This window comes from Adiantum capillus-veneris, chromosome 23 (assembly GCF_014529385.1).
Source record: "Adiantum capillus-veneris isolate H3 chromosome 23, ASM1452938v2, whole genome shotgun sequence".
Taxonomy (NCBI): domain Eukaryota; kingdom Viridiplantae; phylum Streptophyta; class Polypodiopsida; order Polypodiales; family Pteridaceae; genus Adiantum; species Adiantum capillus-veneris.
In genome coordinates, this window is record NC_140953.1 from 91,344,850 (window position 1) to 91,370,134 (window position 25,285).

The 25,285-nt window shown below is 44.6% G+C and overlaps 1 protein-coding gene across 2 annotated transcripts; it reads left to right on the forward strand.

Annotated features, from left to right (window-relative positions):
- Nucleotides 1-806: 806 nt before the first annotated feature.
- On the forward strand, nucleotides 807-25,285 carry LOC147428162 (ABC transporter I family member 21-like). 2 transcript variants are annotated; one of them, XM_086496605.1, is made up of 7 exons: nucleotides 807-1,029; nucleotides 1,318-1,358; nucleotides 1,427-1,478; nucleotides 23,780-23,831; nucleotides 23,920-24,061; nucleotides 24,141-24,227; nucleotides 24,644-25,285. In XM_086496605.1, the coding sequence occupies exons 1-7, from the start codon at nucleotides 861-863 to the stop codon at nucleotides 24,932-24,934; spliced, it is 834 nt and encodes a 277-aa protein (XP_086352731.1). In that variant the 5' UTR covers nucleotides 807-860; the 3' UTR covers nucleotides 24,935-25,285. The 2 variants fall into 2 exon arrangements, with proteins under 2 accessions (XP_086352731.1, XP_086352730.1); XM_086496604.1 differs by having other exon boundaries at nucleotides 816-1,029; nucleotides 1,318-1,478; nucleotides 23,925-24,061.

The following is a 25,285-nucleotide window of genomic DNA, read 5'->3' on the forward strand; positions in this document are numbered from 1 at the left end:
CAGAGAGTAGATCTTTGTGTCTAACAAATTGTTAGAGGAGATGATAGAATTGATCGCACGATACAGGCTTTGCCTGTGGCACAACTCATAACTCCATAGCCTATGCATGTTTTCTCAGAGCGAATGATATAGTAATACAACATGGTATCCACAGCACGAGTGGCACTGAGTATGAGTTTGTTCGAGATAGCGCTAACAATATGCAAGCTGACATTCTTCATACGCGACAGGTGATGCATCTCATCCTTTGCTGCCGCGCGCAGAGAGAGAGAGAGAGAGAGAGAGAGAGAGAGAGAGAGAGAGAGAGAGAGAGAGAGAGAGAGAGAGAGAGAGAGAGAGAGTCACGTAGCTCACGCACAATGAACAGGGCATGTCATCAACTCTAAAAAGAATATTATTATTATTGGCCCTTAATACAGGGCCACACTTTTGCACTCAAAATGGAATCGACACAATAGCAATTGCCGAGGCAGCCCACAAAAGGGCCTTGGCCCTTAAATAGTAACTAGTATGGCTGGCTGCCTTCAGGTCGCAGATTGCGACACGTGTAAAGGGCTCCCCCCTTCCGCCATATTATGTTATTAAAATTGGCCCTTAATAAAGGGCCACACTTTTGCACTCAAAATGGAATCGACGCAATAGCAATTGCTGAGGAAGCCCACAAAAGGGCCTTGGCCCTTAAATAGTAACTAGTACGGCCGGCTGCCTTCATGTCACAGATTGCAACACGTATAAAGGGGTCCCCCCTTCCGCCATATTATGTTATTAAATTAAATTATAGTAGAAATGCCACCTTAGGCACTTGACCCTGGAAGAGTCATCGCCGACTGGACTTAGTGACGAGGCGATCGGACCGCGGCATGCGATTTTGTTTCAATCCAGCAGTCATGGCGACGGTGGGGGACGACTACAGCGTGCAGGTGAGCGGCCTGCAGTTTAGCTACCCGGGCCAGGCCCCTTTCATCGCTGATTTCAATCTTCAACTCAAGCCCGGCTCGCGCTGCCTTCTTGTCGGGGCTAATGGATCTGGTAACTCCCCAACCCCCAGAAGCTTTTGTAAATCTATAACCACCAAGAAATTTTGCAAATTGCACTTGCACGGTCAGCTTCATTGCATCTAACGTTTATGCATGAATGAATCTGCTAAAGGATGATGTCAAACCATGAATACATGAGCTAAATTGAATCTGCTAAAGTGATGATGTCTAGCCATGAATACATGAGCTGCCCTTCAGCATCTCGATTTTTACAGAATTGGTAGCAGTTACCATGCTACCATCATATCCTCAGATCATGCATCAAATTTTGAATGTGCAGGTAAAACCACTCTTCTAAGGATATTAGCAGGGAAGCACATGGTTGGTGGCACCAATGTTGTTCGTGTACTTGGTTCTTCTGCCTTCCATGACACTTCATTGATATGTAGTGGCCAGCTTGCTTATCTTGGAGGCTCTTGGAGCAAGACAGTTGGCTGTGCTGTAAGTCATGCTTCTTGATGTTTTACATGGAAAGATAATGTTTGTTATTCAAAGTAATCATGCATCTTATTGCAAGGGGAATAAGTGTTTGAGGAATGGAAGATTTTGGGTACGGAGAAAAAGTGTTGTGAGTTGTTTCAGCAAGTTTTACCGCTCCCTTGCAAAGCACGAGTGATTACATCTATAGCTGTGTGTTTGAATTATTGTCTTAAAGTGTGGATATTCGTTCTGTTTGCTTGCTTGATGACCGGGTTAATTCTAGCTGTATGGACTGATTACTTTACTGGTTAGCTGAAGTAATGATAGCACATTGCAATATAGAAACGTAGAGATGAATGATTAAAAGTATGTGTACGTCGGAAGCAATTATGGGTTTTGCACATGAGAGGTGCACCATGACTTGGAGTCTAGACTTTGGATTTGAGAGTGCCATCTAGGTGTGCAGTTTGAGTTTTAGTCTGCAATGTAGGTGCATGAGAGATTCACTAGGGATGAGCTTTCTACCTGTGAACTTACGACTCAAGAGTGATCTAATGTGTATGGAAGATTCCTCCTGTTACACCGTTTCATTGAAGGGGAGATGCAATAGGTCTATGTAGCCCAGCTACAATACTGGTGGTCTCTACAGTGGAGTGTCAACATATGGGGGTTATCATGGACCAGAGTCCCTAGTCTAGATCATTGGACTGGGTGGACCTACATGTGATGCCTACCTGGCAACTGCTTTTAACGAGCACTTTGGAGGGAGGTGGACGAGTGATAGCCAGGCCATCAACGTGGCCTAGTGCCTACCTAGTTTATCATGTGGCCACAGCCTACAGGGTCTACTAGAGCTACTCGCCACCTATGGAGTCATTTTATCAGTAATTGTATATAAATCTAGACTCTAGAGATCTCAGTTCGGTCATCAGTCTATCATTGATTTTTCTAGCAGTTTTGTGTCACTGGCAAGCTGGTCTATTACTAGTGTAGTCCTGGTCTAGCACTTGTCCAGGTACTACCAGTCCTGGTCTAGTGCTTGCCCTTGTCTAGTCTTGGGCAACTATCAGTGGTCTATTTGCAGGTCTTGGTCTAGGACTCGTCCAGGTACTCCTCGAGTTGGTCTAGTGCTCTGACAAGTAGGTCAACTTGGTCAAAGCAGGTCAACTTTGTCTAAGCAGGTCTGTTGTCCAGCTGGTCTACTTCCCCCAAGGTGGATTAGCAGTCTTGGTTTAAGCCTTTTCATGAGCAACCCGTGTATAACTCACACAAGGCAATTCAAGGACAGTGGAGTTGTGGACATCCTTCCGAGCCCGTTGAGGAGTCCTACCACTGAAGGTGTGACGCATTCCATTGAGAAGTCCTCCCCCACCTCTTTCAACTTCTACCACTTCTCGTTTCCCCTTGCCTGTTGTATCTCCTTTCAGCTCACCCGTTTCTCCTCTTGGAGTTGCTACACCTTCTAGTACAACCACAAGGGAGGATGACCAAACTTCTATCTTGGCAGAAGTCAACATCATGTTTCCCAAAATGGAGGGTCTGTCCACTGAAGATGCAGATGATCATCTTGGTGAGTTTGTCTCATTGTGTAGAGGTCGTGGTCTTTGTCACAAGGTACAACTTGGAGACATTGCATGACCCGAGTGTGCTGGATAAGCAGTGAAGTGGAAGAGCCCAAGATGGACCTATGAGCCATTGGCGGACTAGTGTGAAAGTGGTTGACTTTTTAGAGCTATTGGGTCATGACAGCACTTGACTTCTTGGGTGCCAGTTTTTAGGAGCCATTGCGCTTTTGGTCCCCAATAAAAGGAAGAAGCCAGGTGCCTATCAATTAGTGCCTAGGTGAGCCTTTTACGCATCATGTGTTGCAGAGTGGGCTCTCCCTGCCAGTTGTATACTCAACTCTTGAGCTTAGTAAAAAGAAATATTTGTTAGAGTTCAATTTCCTGTCCGGTGGTAGCTCTGGTATCTCCCGGGAGCAGATTAGGGAGCAAGGATTGTTTTGTTGCTGTGCCCGGCCGTACTTGAGGTAGACGTGCACATCATTGTATTGCTCACCCGATAGGCTGGCATGAGACAAGACCCCGGTTCCTAGGGTTTCCCGGGGTTAGAGTCTCGAGTCATCTACACTTAGGCTACTAAATCAGGTAACCACCGGGTGGGGATGGGTCTGTGGGCACCTTTTTCAGTGAAACTGAGTGTGTGTGAGTGTGGGGGAGGTTATTTAGCTACAAGACAAGAGACATGGCGCCCTTTAGAGAGAGAGGGGGGTATTTGGGTCATGGGATATGATAGGAGAGAGAAAGAGGGGGTGGGGTATACTATTTTGGAAGATAGGTTAAGTTGCATGTGAGTTAGGGTGCATTATTGGTGAGTTATAATGCATTATTGGTGAGAGGTGGGGTAGCTTGAGGGGAGAGAGAAAGGAGAAAGGACAAGGGGAAGAGAGAGGGGGTTGACCTTTTGAGTGGAGGAGAGGAAAAGGGACACTCGGCGGGGCAACAGTGAAGAAAAAGGAGGCAAGGTGGGGATGGGCTACCCCGCAGGCATGAGGTGGCTTATTTTACCTTTCTTATATATTTACATAATCTGTTCCAGGTCACTTTTAGCGAGTTTACATATTTATTAGCCATTTTAGCCTTTCGAGAATCGTGGGGTTTTCTGGCTGAGTAGGGCAAACTGGAGTTTGTCCTATATAAGCCGTTTCCCCCCCCCCCCCCCCCCCCCCCGTACTTTTGGCAAGTTGTTGAATGCAGATTACTAGCGTTTGGGCTCTCTCCTCTGCTAGCGTTTTCTCTCTCTAGCGTTTGCAGTTTTGGTGAGCACACTCTCTAGCGTTTTTGCACATTCTCTCTCTAGCGTTTTCTGCAGGTGGTGACCTTAGCTTGCAATCTCTCTCTCTCTCTCTCTCTCTCTCTCTCTCTCTCTCTTGCCCTAGCGCTTCCCTTTATGGCCTATTACAACCGCTCCGAGCGGTTGTGCATTCCTGGAAAGATACAGTGCCAGTTCGGTGGGCGGTACGCGCTTGTGCGTTCACGGCGAGGAGATCCATCGCGATAGATTCGAGATCTATTGGCTGCCCGTCGTAGAGAGGTGTCTTGATCGCAGTTGTAGATAAGTTCCTCATCCGATTCACCTTCTTTCTGCTGCACCTTTGACATGGTATCAGAGCCACGACGTGCTCTTGATTCGGATCGATGATTAATGCGAGATTGAGTTGCTGTTTTTTGCGACAAAAAGAGGCGGTTTGCTGTTTTTTTGTGTGTTTTTCACTCTTTTGGGGCTGATTTCGGTTGTAGCAAACAGATTTGCAGATTGCCTCTCTGCCACTTCAACCTAACCGATTCACATGCCCAAATTCTCCAACACCATGGAGAAGAGTGATGACTCTTGACACATTGTCAGCCCATGCTGATGAAGGACACCATGAGGATGGGATCGGGCGGCGGTGACCACATTGTCAATGACGAATAGGGAGATTGGTCCCAGTTCTATTCCGGAGTAGGTGATCAACCAATCAAGATACCTACACTCCCTACCTTTCCCTCAGATCGGCGATTGAATGGAGACAATTATGCCATTTGGAAAGCAACCATGATGGCGGTCTTTGACTCTTACGAGCTTGGAGGATTTGTCTCAAGCAAATTTCAAAAGCCAAAGGACTCTAAGGGAGCGAAGTTATGGGAACGAGTCAATGCCCGGATTGGGGATCTGGTCTTTTATTATCCTCAACAGTTCACCGGCAGTGATTGGCCACATTCGTCTAATGCAAGATGCGAAGTTGATGTGGGATCGGCTTTCTTCTCTATATGATCGAGTCTCTCCAATGAAGCGGATAGCCCTCTAGGTGCAGTTTAGAACCTTGGATGCGAAGAACACTTCCATGCAGGATCATATCAACAAGATGCAAGAGCCTCAGGAGGAGATACTTCATATGGGAAAGCTTATCAGTTTGGAGGACATGGCCATTCAGCTTTTGGCTCAATTGCCACCCCGGTATACCAACTTCTACTCTTCCTTGATTAGCTGTGGACGGCTGAATACTATCACTTGGGAGGAGCTAATTCCAATGGTTTTAGACCAAGAGGAGCGGTTCCAAAAGGGGAAGAAGTTAGGCTCCGAAGCCTTGACCGGTTCTTCCAACAACAACAACAACAAGAAGCAGAAGGGTAAGAAGAAAAGCACCAACACCAAACACAAGAAGAGTGATGCCGAGCGTGACGCCTTGAAGGCGAAGTAGCATTGCAACAATTGTGGTGAGAAAGGACATTATTGGAGGAATTGTCCAAAGCGAGTTGGAGAAGCTTCGACCTCCTCGGCGACAGTAGTATAGTCACCGGCCTTTGTTCATTTGGAGATTCTTTCTTCGACGGACTCTCCGAGGACATCAGAGCATTGGTGACCCATTCTCCTCGAGATAGTCGTGATTGGATCCTTGACAGTGGTGCCTCACGGCACATGACACCTACAAAGGATTTCTTGTCCAACATGCGATGACACTGTGGTATGAATTTCATCGGTGACAAATATGAAATTCCTATTCACAAAAAGGGTTCCATGGAGCTCATTTCCGACGGCAGAGGAGGTATGTATACCTCCAAGGTACTTTATGCTCTGAAACTGGGTTTTCATCTTATGTCAGTGCACGAGGTGTGCAAGCTTGGCATGGAGGTGATCTTCACGGAGGACTCAGTGTCCATACGGGATCGGCAGACCAATATAGAAGTCAGAGGGGGCTCGGTAGAGAACGGCCTTTATCGACTCCACGCTCTTTTTTCCTTGACTCGGATACCCTCAGGTGATTTATGGCATTACAGGTTAAAGGTTTGGCCATTTGAACAATGATGCCCTTCGACTTGCTTTTCGAGAACAGTTGCTTCAAGGCTTACTAGATGTTGGGAGTAAGCATGGGAAATGCATTACCTGCATTCGTGGAAAATAACATCGAGAATCCATCCCGAGGCTTTCTACATGCCGAGCCACTGCCGTGTTAGAGTTGGTTCACACTTACCTTTGTGGACCTATGCAGACCCCTTCCCTCGGCAAGGCTCTTTACTTCATGTTATTGGTGGATGACTTTAGCGGCTTTACTTGGGCATATTTTCTACAACACAAGCACGAGGCTTTTGGCCTCTTCAAGAATTGGCTTACTCTTGTGGAGAAGGAAAACAATCATGTATTGAAGACCATTAGATCAGATAAAGGTGGGGAGTTTACCTCCAATGCTTTCATTCAGTTTTGTACGGACCATGGTATCAAGTGAGAGCTTGCGATACCAATACACCTTGAGAGAATGGAGTTGTGGAATGGATGAACAAGACAGTAGTAGAGATGGCTAGGACCATGCTTGAGCATCGAGATTTACCTAAGTCCTTGTGGGCTGAGGCAGTTGCTACGTCTGTCCACACCCTCAACAGATCTCCAACCTCTTCAGTTCCAAAGATGACATCATTCGAAGCTATTTTGTTAAGAAGCCCGATGTCTCCCATTTTAGAATTTTTGAGAGCGATGCCTATGTCCACGTACCGAAGGAGCAAAGGGGGAAGTTTGATCCCAAGACCCGCAAAATGATCTTTGTCGGCTACAACTCTCTTTCAGTGGGATATCGACTTTATGATCCAAAGAAGAAGGAGATTGTCTTAAGCCATGATGTTGTCTTCAATGAGACCTTACCTTCAGAGGGGGCTTCCGCTCCCAAGCCTTCCACGACGACTCCTGATCTTCCGATTCTTGGAGACCCAGATTTTGACCAGCCCTATGATGAGCCCTCTTCTCCTACCCCTGTCCCTCAGGGCATGGAGGAGGATGCACCCATAACCAAAGATGCAGTTGATAGTGGATCTCATCACAGTGCCGATGTAGAGACAGATTTGCCAGTGGCTCCCTCCGAGGGGAGCAAGCCCCACAAGTTGCTGAAGTGGTTATTGGAGACCCTGCGAGATTTAACAACCTCAGATTTTCCACCCGATTGGCGAGAAGCCGATACCTCACGACGCTCACACGACTTCGACTTGCCGAGGTAGATGTCCCGTTACTACAAGTGAACTATGCATTGATGTCTTAAGTGATCTAGGACAGAGTTCCTCTTACAGTTGAGGAGGCACGTTCACTACCTCAGTGGAAGTTGGCCATGTAGAAAGAGATTGATTCCATCAAGAAGAACAACGCATGGGTGTTGGTTCCGCGGCCTTCCAAGCAGAAAGTGATTAAGGTCAAGTGGGTCTACAAGACCAAGTATAAAGCTGATTGGTCTTTGGACAAGCACAAGGCGAGACTTGTTGCCAAAGGCTTTTCCAAGAAACCCGGTGTAGATTACGAGGAGACCTTTGCACCGACCGCACGGATGGCGACCATCCGGATTGTTTTTGCCCTTGCTTCCCTTCATGGGTGGCCGGTTTTTCAGATGGATGTGGTTTTGACATTCCTCAATGGTGACCTAGAGGAGGAGGTTTATGTGGAGCAACCTCCAGGGTTCGAGGATCCATAATTTTTAGACATGGTATGTAGGTTGCTCAAGGTTCTCTATGGCCTCAAGCAATTGCCTAGAGTGTGGTATCGGAAGATTGATTCCTTCTTCATACGACACTCCTTCTTGAGATTTTCTGTTGATCCAGATTTGTACATTTTCCGTGAGGGAGGGTTAGTGACACTTGTTATCTTCTACGTCAATGATCTTGTGATTACAGGTAGCCATGTTGAGCACATCTGCAGTATTATGGCAACCGTATCTGAGGAGTTTGAGATGATCGATCTTGGCTTGCTTCATCATTTTCTTGGATTGGAGGTTAGGCAAACAAAGGGGGCCATCTTCCTCTCTCAGGAGTGGTACATCCAGGAATTATTGGAAGCATTTGGTATGACCGAGTGCAAACTTATCTCTACTTCCATGGATCCCAATCAAAAATTGTCACAGTTTGATCTTCCTCTTCTAGCAGATGCAACAGAGTATCAAAAACTGGTTGGTTCTCTCATTTGGGTACTTAATACTCGATTTGATGTCAGTTTCCCGGTGGGTCTAGTCAGTTCCTTTATGCAGAAACCCGCCAAGTCACACATGCAACATGCCATCAGGGTCCTACGGTATTTGAAGGCGACCCAGTCATTTAGCATTCACTATGCAGCTAGAGGTTCGGATCCCCAGGTCATTCTACAAGGATGGAGTGATTCAGATTAGGGAGGTGATCCAGATGGACGATGATCGACCACAGGTTTTACCTTTTCTTTTGGCTCAGGAGCAGTTTCATGGAGCAGCAAGAAACAACCAATAGTTGCTTTGTCTTCCACAGAGGTAGAGTACCTTGCTGTTTGTAGTGCTACATGTGAGTTTGTTTGGATTCGGAGGCTACTTTTGGAGATGAACTTTCCGCAGCAGACGACGATTATGTACTCAGACAACGAGAGTTGTATTTCCATTGCGAGGAATCCGGTGTCTCACGCCCCGACTAAGCATATAGAGATACAGTACCATTTTGTTCGTGAGAAGACACAAGATGGCTCTATCCGACTAGAGTACATCCCGACTCCAGATAACCCTGCTGACATCTTCACCAAACCTCTTCTACAGGCTACACTATCTTCTCATGCCAGCTCCCTTGGACTCCTTTCACGTCCAGGAGCTGAGAGGGGGTGTTAGAGTTCAACTTCCTGTCTGGTGGTAGCTTTGGTATCTCCCAGGAGTAGATTAGGGAGTGAGACTGTTTTGTGGTTGTACTCGGCCGTACTTGAGGTAGACGTACCTATTCTCGGCGGTGCACATCATTGTATTGCTCACCCAATATGCTGGCATGAGGCAGGACCCCTGTTCCTAGGGTTTCTTGGGGTCAGAGTCTCGAGTCATTTGCACTTAGGCCACTAAATATGTGTTCAAGGTCAATTTTATTGAGTTTACATATTTATTAGCCATTTTAGCCAATTTCGAGAATCGTGGGGTTTTTTAGCTGAGTAGGGCAAACTGGAGTTTGTCCTATATAAGCAGCCCCCCCCCCCCCCCCCCCCCAGTCCCCCCTTGTACTTGTGGCAGGTTGTTGAATGCAGATTACAAGTGTTTGAACTTTGGGATCTCTCCTCTGCTAGCGTTTTCTCTCTCTAGCGTTTGCAGTTTCTGGCGAGCACTCTCTCTCTAGCGTTTTTGCACATTCTCTCTCTAGCGTTTTTTGCAGGTGGTGACCTCAGCTTGCGATCTCTCTCTCTTGCCCTAGCGCTTCCCTTTATGGCCTATTATGTAAGGTGCAGCGGAATGAATGTTGTATTTTCTCAAGATTAGTGATCTTTACTGCTCAAGGTTCCTTTTAGTTCTTTAGGGAAAGAGAGAGCTTTCCGTCTTGTAGAGTGTGTTGATCACGAACAAAGTGAGTGGATCTAGTGTGTGCAAATGAATGAGACTGAGAGAAGGAGAGAGAAGAGATACGACACCGAGGGGTTGTAAAACCCTCCTCCGAAGGCCCCACTCTCGTCGGCGAGAGTGGTCTACTTGATTGCACGAAAGAGTACAATACGAATGCAAAGGACTGATATTGTTGGACTATGCCGATGGCGACGATGGTGTCGACGATGGTGACGATGTCAACGACGACGACGACTAAGGCTGAAATCTGTGATCTTCTAAGGCTGAATTCGGTGGTCTTCTTGGTGGCTGGAAATGGCTGTTTTCATGCGGGTTTCATGGCTGAAAATGACTGTTTGTTCGGGGGATCCTGCTGAGAGTAAAAACGCCAGAGTCTTGCACCTGCTAGGATGCGTTTTTAGGGCAGATTTGCATCTGTAAAAAACGCTGCCAAGGCTGAGAAATGCCTGTTGGAAAACGCTGACAGCAGCACTCAAAAACGCTGGGCAGCAGTTCACAAAAACGCTGATTTGCTGAGGGGTCCTAGCGTTAGTAAAACGCTGCAGGGCTGTGACAAAATGCCAGCAAGTGGCTGATCTGCAGGGGAGAACGCCAAGGGAAGGGAGAAGGCGAGGCTAAGTGCTGAGGGTACTGACGGGGGTACTGCTGAGAAGTTGCCTGTTGAGCGGGAAGCTCCTGCTGCCTCTTCTGCCAGAAAGTGTGAACTTTGGTTTGCTTATATAGAAACTTAGCAAATTTGCCCTACTTACTTTTGTAGGAAAGTCACTTAAAAATAATAAGTGAAAATCCCAATAAATAGGAAAATAGGCTAAATGCACTGGGAAATTCCCCTTACTGATGCTAATGGATTCTGATGGGAATTCCGATGATCATGCTGTGTGCAACCGGAGGATATGCATCTATGCTAAGTGACTGGGCATGCACGGTCTACGAATAGACTCACAAAAGTGCTAGATCACTGCTAATCTAACTTGATCGGACTGACTGAACCCTGCTGTGGTGTAGCTTGTCCATGGACACATAGGGTTGGGATGTGTCACGTGACATATTACCACCTTTCCGTAGCAGTTGTGCATCCCGACAAGATACATTGCCAGTTCGGTGGGCGGTACGCGCTTGTGCCTTCACGGTGAGGAGATCTATTGCGATAGATTCGAGATCTATTGGCGGCCCGTCACAGGGAGGTGTCTTGATCGTAGTTGCAGAGAAGTTCCTCATCCGATTCACCTTCTTTCCGCTGCACCTGTGACAATATTGCATGGGGTGCCTGCTAGTGCATCTGAGTGGGGAACTCCGCTTCATTGTGTCTGGTCTCCATTGTTTGGTATTCTCTTTCAGGTCAAGTATGTGAAGCTGAATTGTTTTCGGTGGTTTAACGTCTATTCCAATTGTTCTTTTTTGTAGGCACGTGGTGTATTGCGGTTACAATGGGATCAAGCTTAGTAGTGGGGGACTCCACCTCACTATATCTCGTCTCCGCTTTTCTCTCTCAGTTCATGTATTTGAAGTGTGCAAAACTATTTTTGGTGTTTTAAAACACTATTCAAGTTGTTCTTTCTATTGGCACGTGTTGTGTTGCGGTTACAATGGTATCAAGCTTAGTAGTTTGCTTTTCCAACAAGCAAACTGGTCCTACTGGAACTATGGAGTTTGAATATTATACAAGCTTGGTGCATTGTGGTTATAGTGGTAATAAGCTTAGTAATTTGTTTTTCCAGCAAGCAAACCGGTCCTTCTTACAGACCTACAACTGGAGCTATGGAGCTCAAATATTATACACGATTCTTGTCAGTGAGTCACAGGAGTTTCTTTCCAAGCATTGACAAGGCAATTTACCTCACTTGCAGAACTTTCAACAGTTTCCGAATTATATGATGCCTCTAACTATGCCATGAGTTTTACCTCCACATCCACCTGACAGGTTGAGAGCATCAACATGGAATCCCGGGGGATTCTACTACTAATCCGGTGTTTTTCAGCAGATGGTTGTAGAACGTCCACTTGTACCACCCGCGCCTCCATTACAACCTACACCGCCACCACCAATGTTTCAAAACTGAAATGTTTATGGTCATTGTCCAGAGTAGCCACTACCATGGGTCGTCGTCCTCAACCAAAGGCTTTCAAGGAAGGTGGTTCCACATTCAAGTTCTATCTCTTTTGGAGTTCAAGACAGAAAGAATGTTTTGCAGTTTCTATAACAGTTTGACATCTATTCTCTTGGCCGTTCCATATAAGAATCTTAAGTTTCTTGTGCAACAATATGTCTCATGCTATGTAGTGGTGGACTTCTTTGTCTACCACGTCTCGTGGACATGGCAAGCTTTCAAGAGTATCTTTGTACACATTTGACAGATTCAGCAAGCCGGCTCACTTCATACCAGAAAAGAAGACAATTAGAGCCGATCACTTGGCCAAACTGTTCGAATTACATGGCATGCCTATATCTATAGTGTCAAATAGAGACCCCATATTTACGAGCTTGTTTTGGAAACGTGTCACAAACTGCTAACGTGTTAAGCCATTGAAGAACGGAGCCAACCTGTAGATCTCGGCCGAGGGGCCTAAACCCTAAGTGAAGAAGTAGAAGCAGTAGAAGAAGTTTTACCAATTTGCAAAGTCTTGCCGAGTGGCCTATTTTTAAAGAAGAGTTCCCGCCAACTTATGGGACTCTGTCCGATGGGGCGCAAGTAACATAAAGGCATTAAAATAAGGCTGGACCATCTCACACACACAAAAATAGTGTAAAAACTGATGACGTGGTAGCCAATACAGACGCCCACGTTTTACGTTGATGACGTGGCAGCCTGTACGGATTTCCGCGAATTGCACAACTGACGTGGCAGTTGTACGGATTTCTTGCTTTTGCGTTAGCAGCTTTTGGACCAGATGCTTTTGAGTTGATTGCTTTTCATGTAATCGCTTTTGAGGCCAAGGACCTTTAAATATGAGCAGAGGGCTCGTTCTCTAGCATGCTTCAATACGAAGGTGCAGAGGATGGATTACCGGCATTGTACTGAGTTCAAGTAATATAAAGAAATACCGAAAGGGACGTTAGGTTTGGGGCCAATGCTCTCTGGGGTGGAACTTCGCCACTCCTCGTGTCGTCTCTCTCTCTTTTTCAGTTCAATTGTTATTGAAGTGCTAAAAGTCTGTTCAGTCTGTTGTTTTCTATTGGCACGTGGTGCTGATCTTGTCACAAAACGAGTATGGGCACTCGGCTTAAATTCTGATTTCTAGTCTTCGTTTCATCCACAGAAAGATGGGCTATTGGAGATAGCCGACATGGTGATTTTGGACTTGTTGTAGTCCTATGTTGTTGATCACAAGACTGAGTGGGACTGCCTTTGGTGGAGTTTGCTTACAACATTATTAATGGGCGCACTCATTTTGTAGTGCTTGAAAAGTATCCCAACATGAATACTTTTCCACTACCTTTCTCTTCGTAGCAAGCCGACGGGCGTTTGGATGGGCATTGCTCTCTGAGGTATGTAATCCCTCTTGAATGCGTCGCCAAATCTCACCAAAGTGAGGATCTATCTAGCAACGCCCTTTGAGAGAAAGAAGTTAATCAAGGTTTTAGTAAATGAAAGGACATTTACCTTCGAGATCCTACTAGTGGTAGTGCCCTTACAGTAGTCTATCTCAAAATTGAAATCCTACATGAGTTCGGCCCATCTTCGCCTTGCTACCTCGAATGTCAAGCTGATCACAGAGATATTTCAACGAATGGTGGTCAATGCATACCACGAATCAGGCACCACAGAGGTGCCTGATTCGTGGTATGCATATTTTCAAAGCATGGATGACCGCCATATTTTCAAAGCATGGATGACCGCCAACAGTTTCTTCTTTTGTATGGAGTAACGGGATCATGTGTCTGTAAACTTGCGATTTTCAAATGCTATAGGCCGGCTGTCTTCATAGAGAACAACACCAATAGCATAATTGCTAGTATCAATTTCCGCCGTAAAGGATTTGTTCAAATCCACTATTTGCAACATCGATGCAAATGTAACTATTGCATCAATGTTGAAAACATTGATTGAGCTATCGCTCCACGTGATAGATAGACTAGCACTACACTTCTTGCTTTTAACTCCCTTACGCAATCACGTAAAGGGCTCAACAATCTATGTGTAGTCCTTGATAAATTTCTTGAAAAATCCGGTGAAGCCTAGGAAAGATTTCACTTGCCGTATGTGTCAGGTGCAGTGGAATTGAAATGGTTAACAAGATCTAGACTTTACCTTTCCACAAATATTTACTTCTTTCCTTGCTTGATTGTGTGCTACTTAGTACGAATAATGGCTCCAACTAGAGAGAGAGAGAGAGAGAGAGAGAGAGAGAGAGAGAGAGAGAGAGAGAGAGAGAGAGAGAGAGAGAGGTCCGAACCAACCCTCTCAAGGCCCCCCCGAACATTGTTGCCAATGTAGTATTTGCTTTTGATTGCGTAAATGGCATGCACACACATGCAATACCTCAATGCAGACTCTATTGACTCGAATGGGGAATGTCGCCGCGATAACTCTTTAAAATGAAGCACCTCCGGGCTGATTTGATGCACCTTTGGTTCCGTCTCGATGAGGGGTTGCTGATGGCCACAAAGGGGTAGATCTGGGACTGATTTGTGCTCATGACGTGAGAGGAATGAAGGGTTGAAAGCTGACTGCAAAAACAAAGATCTGGCTGCAAAAACGCAGCCGAGCTGATGTGCAAAGCAAGGCTGAAAACGCAGATGATAATGGAGTGGCTAATGGACAACAATGGGAGCACTCGATGCGGCGAGGGAATGGCCGAGAAGAGGCTCATTGGGCTGTGGAAGGTCTGGCAGGCTGTGTCACAAATTGTTGACATGCCAAGCCATTGAAGAATGAAGCCAACGTGCAGATCCTAGCTGAGAGGCCTATACCTTGAGGAGCAGCAATAGAAGCAGCAAAAGAAGTTTGTACCAACTTATGGGACCGCGTCCGATGGGGCCCAAGGAACTAGAAGAAGATCATGGGACAAACATAAAATTTGATGACGTGGCAGCCTGTACGGAATCCCCGATTTTGCGCTCACATTAGTGACGTGGAAGCTGTATGGACGCTCGCAATTCACGCTGGCATGCTGATGTGGTAGTTGTACGGTTTCCGCAAAACGCACTGGCAGCTTTTAGCGCTAGTGCTTTTGGGACCACATGCTTTTGAGTTTGAAGCTTTTCATGTAACTGCTTTTGTTGCCAAGGGCCTTTAAATACGACCCATGTGCTCTCACTCTGGTAGTCTATCCGCGGGAGATGCAAAGCAGAGCCATGGGCGTTGGTACTCAGTTGAAGCGTTATAAAGAAATACTGAAAGGGGCGCCAAGGTTTGGGATCAGTGCTCTCTCTCGGGGTGGAACTCCGCCACTCCCCGTCTCGTGTCGTGCATCTCTTTTAGTTCAGTTGTTATTTGAAGTGCATAAAGTTGTTCAGTCTGTTCTTTTTGATTGGCATGTGGTGCCCGTCTCTCGTGACAGACTGCAGCAAGGAAGATCAAATCCACCACTTTCCAACGATGGCAAGGGCTGAAAATTGAAAATGTTGTGCTGTTAGGGCTGATCCGGCTTGTGGCTTGCGATGATGAGCAAAAATGCCAAAGGGCTGATGATGCAAAACGTTGGAGTTGATCTGCAAAAAGGCTAGGGCTGATTGCTAGTGTTAGCTCTTCCGATGGAAAATGCTGGCTGATGCTCCTTATATAGGGTAGGGATACTGGTTAAGTACCCTTGAAGACTTAGGTAGGGCAAACTTTGAAGGCAAAGTTATACAAATAAATCATCAGAATGATTTATTGATAAATTTGACTTAGCAAAGTTTTTGGGTGAAACTGTCGCACATCTACCAACGTTGGAGTTGATCTGCAAAAACGCTAGGGCTGATTGCTAGAACATAGCATGGCCAGTGTGAAACGGCCGTTGATCGTGAGTTTCACCCATAGGAGTCAAGGCCAGGCAGCCACGAGATGGTTGGGCCGATCGACATTGGAATCTGACTAGTAAAGAACTGGCTAGGCTCAGTTAAAGTCTTTTAGGCCCCTCGCCAGGACTTTATAAGTTGATGGGTACTAGGAATTTAACCAAAAGGATCAAACTGGACACATGGCAGTAGGAGAGCAACGTGCAAGCCACACACTCTTCTAGAAAGCTCATCCCAAGAGGGGGCGCCCAAAAATGAGGGGGGCTGATTTTTGAGTCATTGTGCTACACAGTGTGTGTGAGAGTAGTGGGTTCAAGTGAGCACAACTTCAACGGAAAGCTTGCCTTCTCCCTTGCTCCATGTATTTGCTCTCGCGCATCTCTCTCTCCCCTTTGCACATTTGGTAATGCCCCACTAGTTGGGCTTCTCAGATGACTATGTATAGTTCTGGGGGTTTTATGTGCATTTGCCAAGGCAAGAGCCTTCTGTACAAGAACTGGATTAACTAATTGCTAATCCCCTTCAAGTATGCAGAGTTCCATCACGTAGGAATGGGAAAACGGAGAGTTTTCTTGCGTGAAAACTCGTCTGATTTATAGGGGAGCTGTCCCATTGCGTTGAAAGCGCGAAGCAGAAGGTACCAATAGGTGCGCGTCGCGATGTAGTGCAGGATTGGGGCAAGAAGCAGGAGGCGGAGTGCAACAGAGAGGAAGCGCTAGGGATCGAAGCAGGGAGAGAGAGAGAGCTCACGTTTTTGGGGAAAACTCAATAAGTGAGTTTTGGGTTTTCTCACTTTTATTATAAGTGACTTTAAAAACATGTGTCCAGGTTTATATTGAACCCGGACAAAGTATAAAAATGTACAAAAAAGGGGTTATTTAGGCCTTTAACTCAACAACTGAACATGGACAAAGTATAAAAATGTACAAAAAAGAGGTTATTTAGACCTTTAACCCAACAACCTCCCACTTAAAGGCATAAATGACGCCTTTACGTTAACCAACTCCCACCAGCTGTATGCAATGCTCATGTTGAGCCTTAGCAAGACTCTTGGTGAGAACATCTGTAGGGTTATCCTGTGTATGGATCTTAGTCAAGGTGACTAGACCATCCTCCAATATGTGTCGTATGAACTGGTACCGCACATCTATCTGTTTGGTACGCGTATGAAACATGGCATTTTTGGCTAAATAGACAACACTCTGGCTATCACAACCCAACACGGGTGTATGAGCAGGCATGCCAAGTTCTTTTGCAAGTCTGCCCAACCAAATGGCCTCTTTTGAAGCCTCTGTGGCTGAAATATATTCAGCCTCAATAGTACTCAATGCCATATTTTTTTGTAACCTAGAACACCAAGAGACCGCACCATCAGCAATGGCAAATACATATCCACTGGTAGATTTCTTGGTATCCATGTCACCTGCCATGTCTACATCACAATATCCCTGCAACTTTAAGTCACTTTTGCCATAACAGATACACTTTGATTGTGTACCTTTCAAATATCTCAGAATGCATTTGAAAGCTTCCCAATGCGCTTTGCCAGGATTCGACATGTATCAACTAACAACTCCCACTGCATAAGCAATGTCGGGACGAGTGGCAACCATAGCATACATAAGAGAACCACAAGCTGATGCATAAGGGATTCCCTTCATTGCTTTCAATGCCACCTCATCCTTTGGGCAATCTGCTTTGCTAAGCTTAGTGTATGGAGGTAAAGGTACCCCAAGAGACTTAGCATCAGCCATATTAATCTGTCAAGTACTTTTGCAATGTACCTTTCTTGAGATAAAAACAACAATTTCAGCTTTCTATATCTTTTAATACGCATGCCCAAAATATGCTCTGCATCACTCAAATCCTTCATAGCAAATGCTGAAATTAGCTTACATTTCAGAGCATCAAGACTAGTCTTATGTTTCCCGGCAAGCAACATGTCATCAACATAGAGAACAAGTATGATGGGACTACCATCTTCATCCCTTTTCATATACAAACAATGATCTGCATGGCTGCGTTTAAAGTCTTGAGACAACATAAAAGTGTCAAACTCCTTATACCACTGTTGTGATGATTGTCTCAAACCATACAGAACCCTTTTCAGTTTGCATACAAGTTCCTCGCGTGTAGGAACTACAAAACCTTTAGGCTGTTTCTTGTATATGTCCTCTTCAATGTCACCATGCAAAAACGTTGTCTTTACATCCAATTCCAAATCAAGCACCGTAACGAGAGCAAAAAGGACAAGTAAAGTTGTAAGCTTTACAACAGGAGAAAAGATTTCTGGAAAATCAATTCCTTCTTTCTGTGCATATCCTTTTGCAACCAATCTTGCCTTGTACTTATGTTTTTCATCCACTATCTTAATCTTGTATACCCATTTGTTAGGAAGAGCCTTTCTCCCTTTAGGCAATGGCACAAGATTCCAAGTATCATTTGCATACATGGATTTCATTTCCTCTTGCATCGCAAGCTCCCACTTACTGCTTGACTCACATGATTTGGCCTCTTTATATGTAAGAGGTTCACCCTCATCTGTCAACATTACATGATCCAAAGAGGGGTTAAATCTCTGTGGTTGCCTTCTCAAACGAGTTGACCTGCGTACCCAATGATCTACATTCTCAGGCAACTGTTCTACATCATAAGGTAACTCATTTTCAGCTCTATCATGCTGCTGAAAACCATTTTCAGCCAATTCAGGTGGCTGTCCATCCTCGTTAGGAGCATCAAAATCATGTCCTACCTCTTCTGGCTCAAGGTTAACCGGCTGATTATCAATTTTAGCTTGCGGTAATGCATCATGAGGCTCTTTTTCAACATCAATGGGTGGCACGGAAGGCTGAAATTTGACTGTTTTCTTGTCAGCATTAGATTTTGTAGCATTCTTAAGCAATTTTGTCTTATTGAACACTACATCTCGGTTGCGTATTACCTTTCTAAACTGTGGTAACCACACTCTATAGCCCATTCACCTTCTTCCCCATAACTTAGGAAGACTTCTTTAATGGACTTCATATCAAGCTTTGTTCTCAAGTCATTGCGTACATGAACAAAAGCTTCGCAGCCAAATACTCTCAAATGATCATAAGAGGCAGGTTTGCCAAACCAAACCTCCTCTGGAATGTCATTTTTCAGCGTACTATTAGGAGAGTGATTGCAAATATGAAGTGCAGTTTTCAATGCCTCCCCCCAAAACTCTTGGGAAAGATTAGCGGTGGACAACATGCAACGCACTCTCTCGCATAAAGTACAATTATACCTTTCAGCCACACCATTAGAAGACAGATTATAAGGGGCTGTCAACTCCCTTTTAATCCCATTTTCATCACAAAAACGCTGAAATTCAACAGGTACATACTCTCCTCCATTATCAGATCTGAGACATTTAAGCTTAGTACTCTTTTGCGTAGTGACAAAAGCATGAAACTTCTTAAAAGCATTAAAAGAGTCACTCTTACTTTTCAACAAATGCACCCATCCTTTCCTATTACAGTCATCAATGAATGTAACAAAATACAATGCACCACCAAAAGACTTAACAGACATAGTGCATACATCGGAGTGAATAAGATCAAGAGGATTAGCTTTGCGAGAGACACCAGAGTAATAAGAAGATTTCTTTTGCTTTCTATAAAGACAATCGTTACAAAAATCCAACTTTTTTCCTTTTACATAAACCCTCTTTAGAGAGGAAAGCACATCAATACCCTTTTGACTCATATGGCCAAGTCTCTTATGCCACAATTCCGTGTGAAGCAACTTCAGCAACAACAAGAAACTTGCCTGGCAAAGCTTTGTATCGAAGATAGTACAAAGTATCTTTTTTAGACCCTTTTGCAACAAGCATAGAGCCCTTAAGCAACTTCCATGAACCCCCAGCAAAGATGGTAGTATAACCATGTGCATCTAACTGGCCAACAGATAGCAAACTTTTCTTAATGCCTGGTACAAACCTGACATCATTCAACACAAGCTCTTGACCATTGTTAAGAGCCAAACGCATAGTACCCATTCCCTCAATATTGCAAGCAAAATGATCACCAAGGTACACCTTGCCATAATTGCCTGCAGCATATTTAACAAAACACTCCAAAGATGGAGTCACATGGAATGAAGCACCAGAATTCACTATCCATGACTTGGATAGGCCATCATTAGCACTGAGCAATGCATCAATGACATCTTTCTTCGAGATAAGCATGTCTTTTGCATTAGCTATCACCAAATCTGAGGGGCATGAAGCCGCAACCAAGATTTCCTCAACGTCTAACAACCTCAATGACCACACTAGAGGATACATTTGCATTCTCAGCATCCCTCGAGGAATCACCTGCTGCTTTTCCCCCTTTTTTCTCATCTTTCTTCTTCTTATCTTGCGTTTCCTTCTTCCTTTCCTGCTCTTTCTTGAAATACCTGCAATCGGGTTTCTTGTGACCCTTTTTGCGACATTGATAACAAGTGACATCCTTATCCTTTGTTTTGCTCTTACTTCTATTTTGAGTCATGTTGCCCGCATCACGCTTTTGATTTCTACCTCTTGCATTGTAGGTAGGACTGCCACCTTCCCCACTAGACTTGCGTCTAATCTCTTCATTGAAGATAGACCCTCTCACACCGTCATACGTGAGGGTGGGACTGTTGCTCAAGGAGACAACCAAGGTTTCCCAAGTATCTGGCAATGTCATAAGCAAGAAAATAGCTTTCAGCTTATCATCGAATTGCTGAAGCCCACTGTCCTCAACTGACTCAACACACCTGTAAAAGCACTAAAATGCTCAGAAGCTGACTTTGAATCATCAAGCTGCATATTCACCAACTTTCGCATCAAATGCACCTGGTTCACAGGCGTGGGTGTTTTCATGGTTGGACTTTAGCTTTTGCCATATTGCATAAGCAGAGTCCAAACGCTTGATGTCCGTCAAAATGTCATCATTGATAGCCATTTTGATGTAAGCCATAGCCTTTTTATTCAACCTGGCTCACTCTTCGTCAGACAAACCTGGCGGCTTATTCTCTCCCAATGCATCTTCACAATCCTGTAAGGAAAGGATACTTTGCATGCGTTCTTGCTAGAGGTCGAAGCCTTGACCATCGAACCATTTGATTTCCATCAAACTTTTAGTGTCAGGTGCGGAAGAGGAAGAAACCATTTTAATTCAACCACAAGTGTGTATACAAGAGAGATGCAATAGGCTGAAAATTTCAGCAAATAGGAGCAACCACAAGACTTTGCATACGATAGACCACAATTTCTTTACATGAAACTGTCCAAATCTGAAATTTCAGCTGAAAAGTGCAATTTCAAGCACCTATACTTATCTTTTCACTCAATTTGTCGCGACAAACATCAATACATGTGATCCCACAACTTTGGTACACTTGTGTATTGCTGTTTTGACCTGTTATAACCCGTAAATCACCTGTTTTGACCTAAAAACAGCCTGTTTTGGGTGTTTTGGCAGTTTTAGTGACCTTTTCGACTCCCGAAGCAAGGGGCTTCGTGATGGAAGCGAAATTGATCGCGGGAGAGCAATTTTAACTTGCTATCCAGCAGACTGCGCAAGGCTACTTTGAAACCCTAGGGCTCTGATACCGGTTGAAAGCGCGAAGCAAAAGGTACCTGTAGGTGCGCGTCGCGATGTAGTGCAGGATTGGGGCAAGAAGCAGGAGGCGGAGTGTAGCAGAGAGGAAGCGCTACGGACCGAAGCAGGGAGAGAGAGAGAGAGAGAGAGAGCTCACGTTTTTGGGGGAAACTCAATAAGTGAGTTTTGGGTTTTCCCACTTTTATTATAAGTGACTTTAAAAAAATGTGTATGAACTCAGACAAAGTATAAAAATGTACAAAAAAAGGGGTTATTTAGGCCTTTAACCCAACATGCGTGCGGGAGCTCTTGACACACGAGTATACGTGTTTGCTCGGCTCAAAATGCTGCAAAACAGGGAATTACAGCCTACTGTGTTTTTTTGCAGGTTTAGGGTTTCGCACCTAAACTGTAAGGTAATGCCAGGGGAGCCTCGGGAAAACCTTGGATGCTTGTACACGACAATTTAGAGAGATTTCCCACGAGGAATCTCGTCTAGTTCAAAGGGCAAGTGACTCTATAGGTGTGAGAGCTCGAGGGCTACCCACATGAGTGATTGGCATGCGAATTGGAGCGCAAAACAGAGAATTACAGCTTTCTTTTATTTTTTGCAGGTTTAGGGTTTTGGCCAGTTTTGATGCCTATAGGTTCAAGGAGCTTCGGCGAAGCTAGGGAATCACCGAACATGTGTTTGGGTGCAAATTTGCTGTAATTTCTCACCAGGTTTTGTAAAGTTCTCTAAAGTTCGTGGAAAGTCACTATTTACTTGGGATTTTGTCCATGGAGACTTCTATTGTGGTTATGCTGCCGAAATCGGGTTAGAGTTGACGAATTGCAGCTCGAAAAAGTGGGATAGCTTGTGGAAGTTTATAGGTTCTTCTCAAGTCTAATAAGAATAAAGAAATACCAAAAGGGGCGCGAGTCTTTGGGGCCAACAAGGTGTTTTTGTCTGCTTGGAAGCGCTCTAGCTTCCAGCTGTGTTTTGTTTTGAAGTGTTGAATTTTAATCAAAGGCTTATTCGTGAAGTTCCTTTGTGTCGTAAAGTTTATCAAGTAAAGATTTGGGTGAAAGCTAAAGTCTACCGCCCTATGGGCCGGTTTCATAAACTGCTGATGTGTCAAGTGGAGCCAACCCGTAGATCTCGACTGAGGGGACTAAACCCTAAGAAGAAGCAACGGAAGAAGTAGAACAAGTTTTACCAACTTGCAAAGTCTCGCTGAGAGGCCTATTTTTTTAAAGAAGAGTTCCCACCAACTAATGGGACCCCGTCTGATTGGGCCGATTGGTGGAGCTTGCTAATAGCAACACTCTTCATACATTGACGGATTGTTGACGTGGCAGTTTGTAGGACTTGGTGACGTGGCAACATGGACTCAAATGCTTTCTGGCTAGTTATGACAGCAATTGACTTTTTGGGCATTAGCTTTTGACTGCAGAGCTTTTTGGGGGCGTCGAATTTTGATAGCAGTTTCTTTTGGGCTTACATATGCGACTACAATAATGAGGCCTTGGGGGTCTCTCTGCATATCAGTGATTGGTTGCAGACTGCAGAGTGACTCCACAGCAGTTGTATCTGCTTAAAAGATTATTAATAAAGAAGTACCACAAGGGGTGCCTGACTCGGGGGCCAGAGCATCCAGGTGGAGACCAAGCTCCACCGTGTGTCGTCGTCTCAAGTTTTTCAGTTCTTCTTCTCTTTTCAAGTTCCAAGTACCTGCTGTGTTCTATTGAGTTCTGGTGCTGTTGTCCATTCACCACCTGGTCAGTGATTTGCCGATTACATGAGCTTTGCCCTCTGCAAAGGGCTTGCTCTCCACTACTTCGCTCTTTGTTGTAACTTGCTTTTGTTGTGATCGGGGTCACAGTTGTGCCTGTATAAGATCTCTAGGCCTGCCTAGTCTGTGTTACTCTGTGGGTTGGCATTGAGTCGTAATTGCGTGTCCACATAGCACACCTAACCATGCCAGTGTTGTGCAAATTTAAACTCCAACAGTGAGGATATTGAGGCACTCCATTATTTATTCCAAGCCATTTTTTTTCGTGGAAAATTCAATTTGATGGAACGGTTTGGGTAGGTCAAGCACATCACTCATAGTTGGTTTGCGATACTCATTGGTTTGTTAAATCCTTTTTTTTTTTTGGTTTTTTGTTTCGTTTTGTTTTGTTTTTGTTTTTGTTTTTTCGGCGGGGGGGCTTTGCGTCATTCTGGACTCTCATTGTTCCTTCACTGAGCTTTACAGCACCTTACGGCATTTCGTTTCTTGTGACATCACGAATCATATCACCACACAAGAAAATTATGTTATTGGGGTATGGTTAGTCTGACTTATATGTTATATTACAAAACATTGCACATTGTACTTCAAATCAGAGCCATAAAATCCCTGCTTGTAAAAGCATTGTTTTTGTGGATAGGGATTTAATGTATTCACTGTAAATTTGGCAGGGAGAAATACCCTTGCAGGGGGACTTTTCAGCCGAGCACATGATCTTTGGAGGTTGGTGTATTCATTTCCAGCAATGTATTTCTTTTCTTGTGCTCTAGGTTGTTGTTTTGGGGGTGACAATGGTTATTGTGAAGGTCAGTGCAGTGGAAGGTGCGGATCCTTCACGTAGAGAGCAATTGATAGGTCTGCTGGATATCGATCTGGAGTGGAGGATGCACAAAGTTTCTGATGGGCAACGTAGAAGGGTGCAAATATGCATGGGTCTGCTCCAGCTCTATAAGGTATAAGCAACTTCCTTTAACTAGTAAAGCACAAGTATCTGTCTTATTGATTGACACTGATTTCTGTGGTATTGGTAAGGTGCTCTTGCTAGATGAGATTACAGTGGACTTGGATGTCGTGGCTCGCATGGATCTGCTCAGTTTCTTCGTCACTGAATGTGAAGAGGTGCGTGGCAGCATCATTGCACACAATTAGGTCTCCACAATTTCAGAAAAATATAAATCCTTTCAAAACATCTCAAATGTATAAGTGAAAGGGTGAGCCTAGGAAATGAAAAGTCTCATGAAAGTGGAAAGTGGAAAGACTTTGCATGTCTATATAAAGCCTGCATGCAATGTGCGTGTCATTTTACACTTTGAAGTCAAAAGACTTTGCATGTCTGTATAAAGAGGTGGTCGAGCTGGCATGCAATGTGTGTCATTATTACACTTGAAATTTTCTTTTCTTTATCTTCCCGTCAGGTTTTTCTTCTCTTTAGAGGATCCTTGCACTATTTATGTACTGAACTTATTATGTTTTGAAGCCATTAGGAGCCTATAAGATTTGCTTTATTTTTTCTCAAATATTGTTTCATTTTTCAGAGAGGTGCTACCGTTGTGTATGCTACCCACATTTTCGACGGTTTAGAGACATGGGCGACTCATTTGGCGCATGTCGAGGATGGGAAGTTGAAGGGCTTGTATAAAATGAATGAAATCCCAGAGTTATGTGCTGTGGGAAAATCAAAAACCTTACTTCAAGTGGTGGAGTCGTGGCTACGGAAAGAGAGAGAGGCACAGCTATTAAGAGAAAAGGATGAACTTTCTCGTCCTACAAAGCCTCTTGTTACGTCTCCATGGGCTTCAAGCCGCCATATGGCTTATTACCGATAATTTTCTTATTTTGTTGCAATTTTTTGGAAAACCATACCACTCTACTTACATTGGCCACCGTTTAAGGAGCTTGTGGTCACACTAACATCGATTCATTTTGTATTTTGCGGTCTTAAATGCATACAGATGTGCCGCCAAATGGCTACGACAAATTCTTGTATGCTTGGCACAGTAAAGTAGTTTCTGGTTTGAAACAAAAGGTAGGCTAGTGATATTTTGTGATCAAGTCGTGCTCTATGTGACTCCTTCCTTGTAGGAAGTCATCATGTGAATATTGCCTTTTTATTTTCTAGGTGGAGTCTCCATTGACTTCATAAAATTTATTTCAATTTATGAAACACATTGAGAAGA

Bases quoted from the DNA above. Each gene is read 5' to 3' on its own strand.
- LOC147428162 (XM_086496604.1), top strand. From the start codon at position 861: ATGCGATTTTGTTTCAATCCAGCAGTCATGGCGACGGTGGGGGACGAC. The intron at 1,030-1,317 runs GTAACTCCCCAA...TTGAATGTGCAG, and splicing joins TGTCGGGGCTAATGGATCTG to GTAAAACCACTCTTCTAAGG. The intron at 24,228-24,643 runs GTGCGTGGCAGC...TTCATTTTTCAG, and splicing joins TCGTCACTGAATGTGAAGAG to AGAGGTGCTACCGTTGTGTA.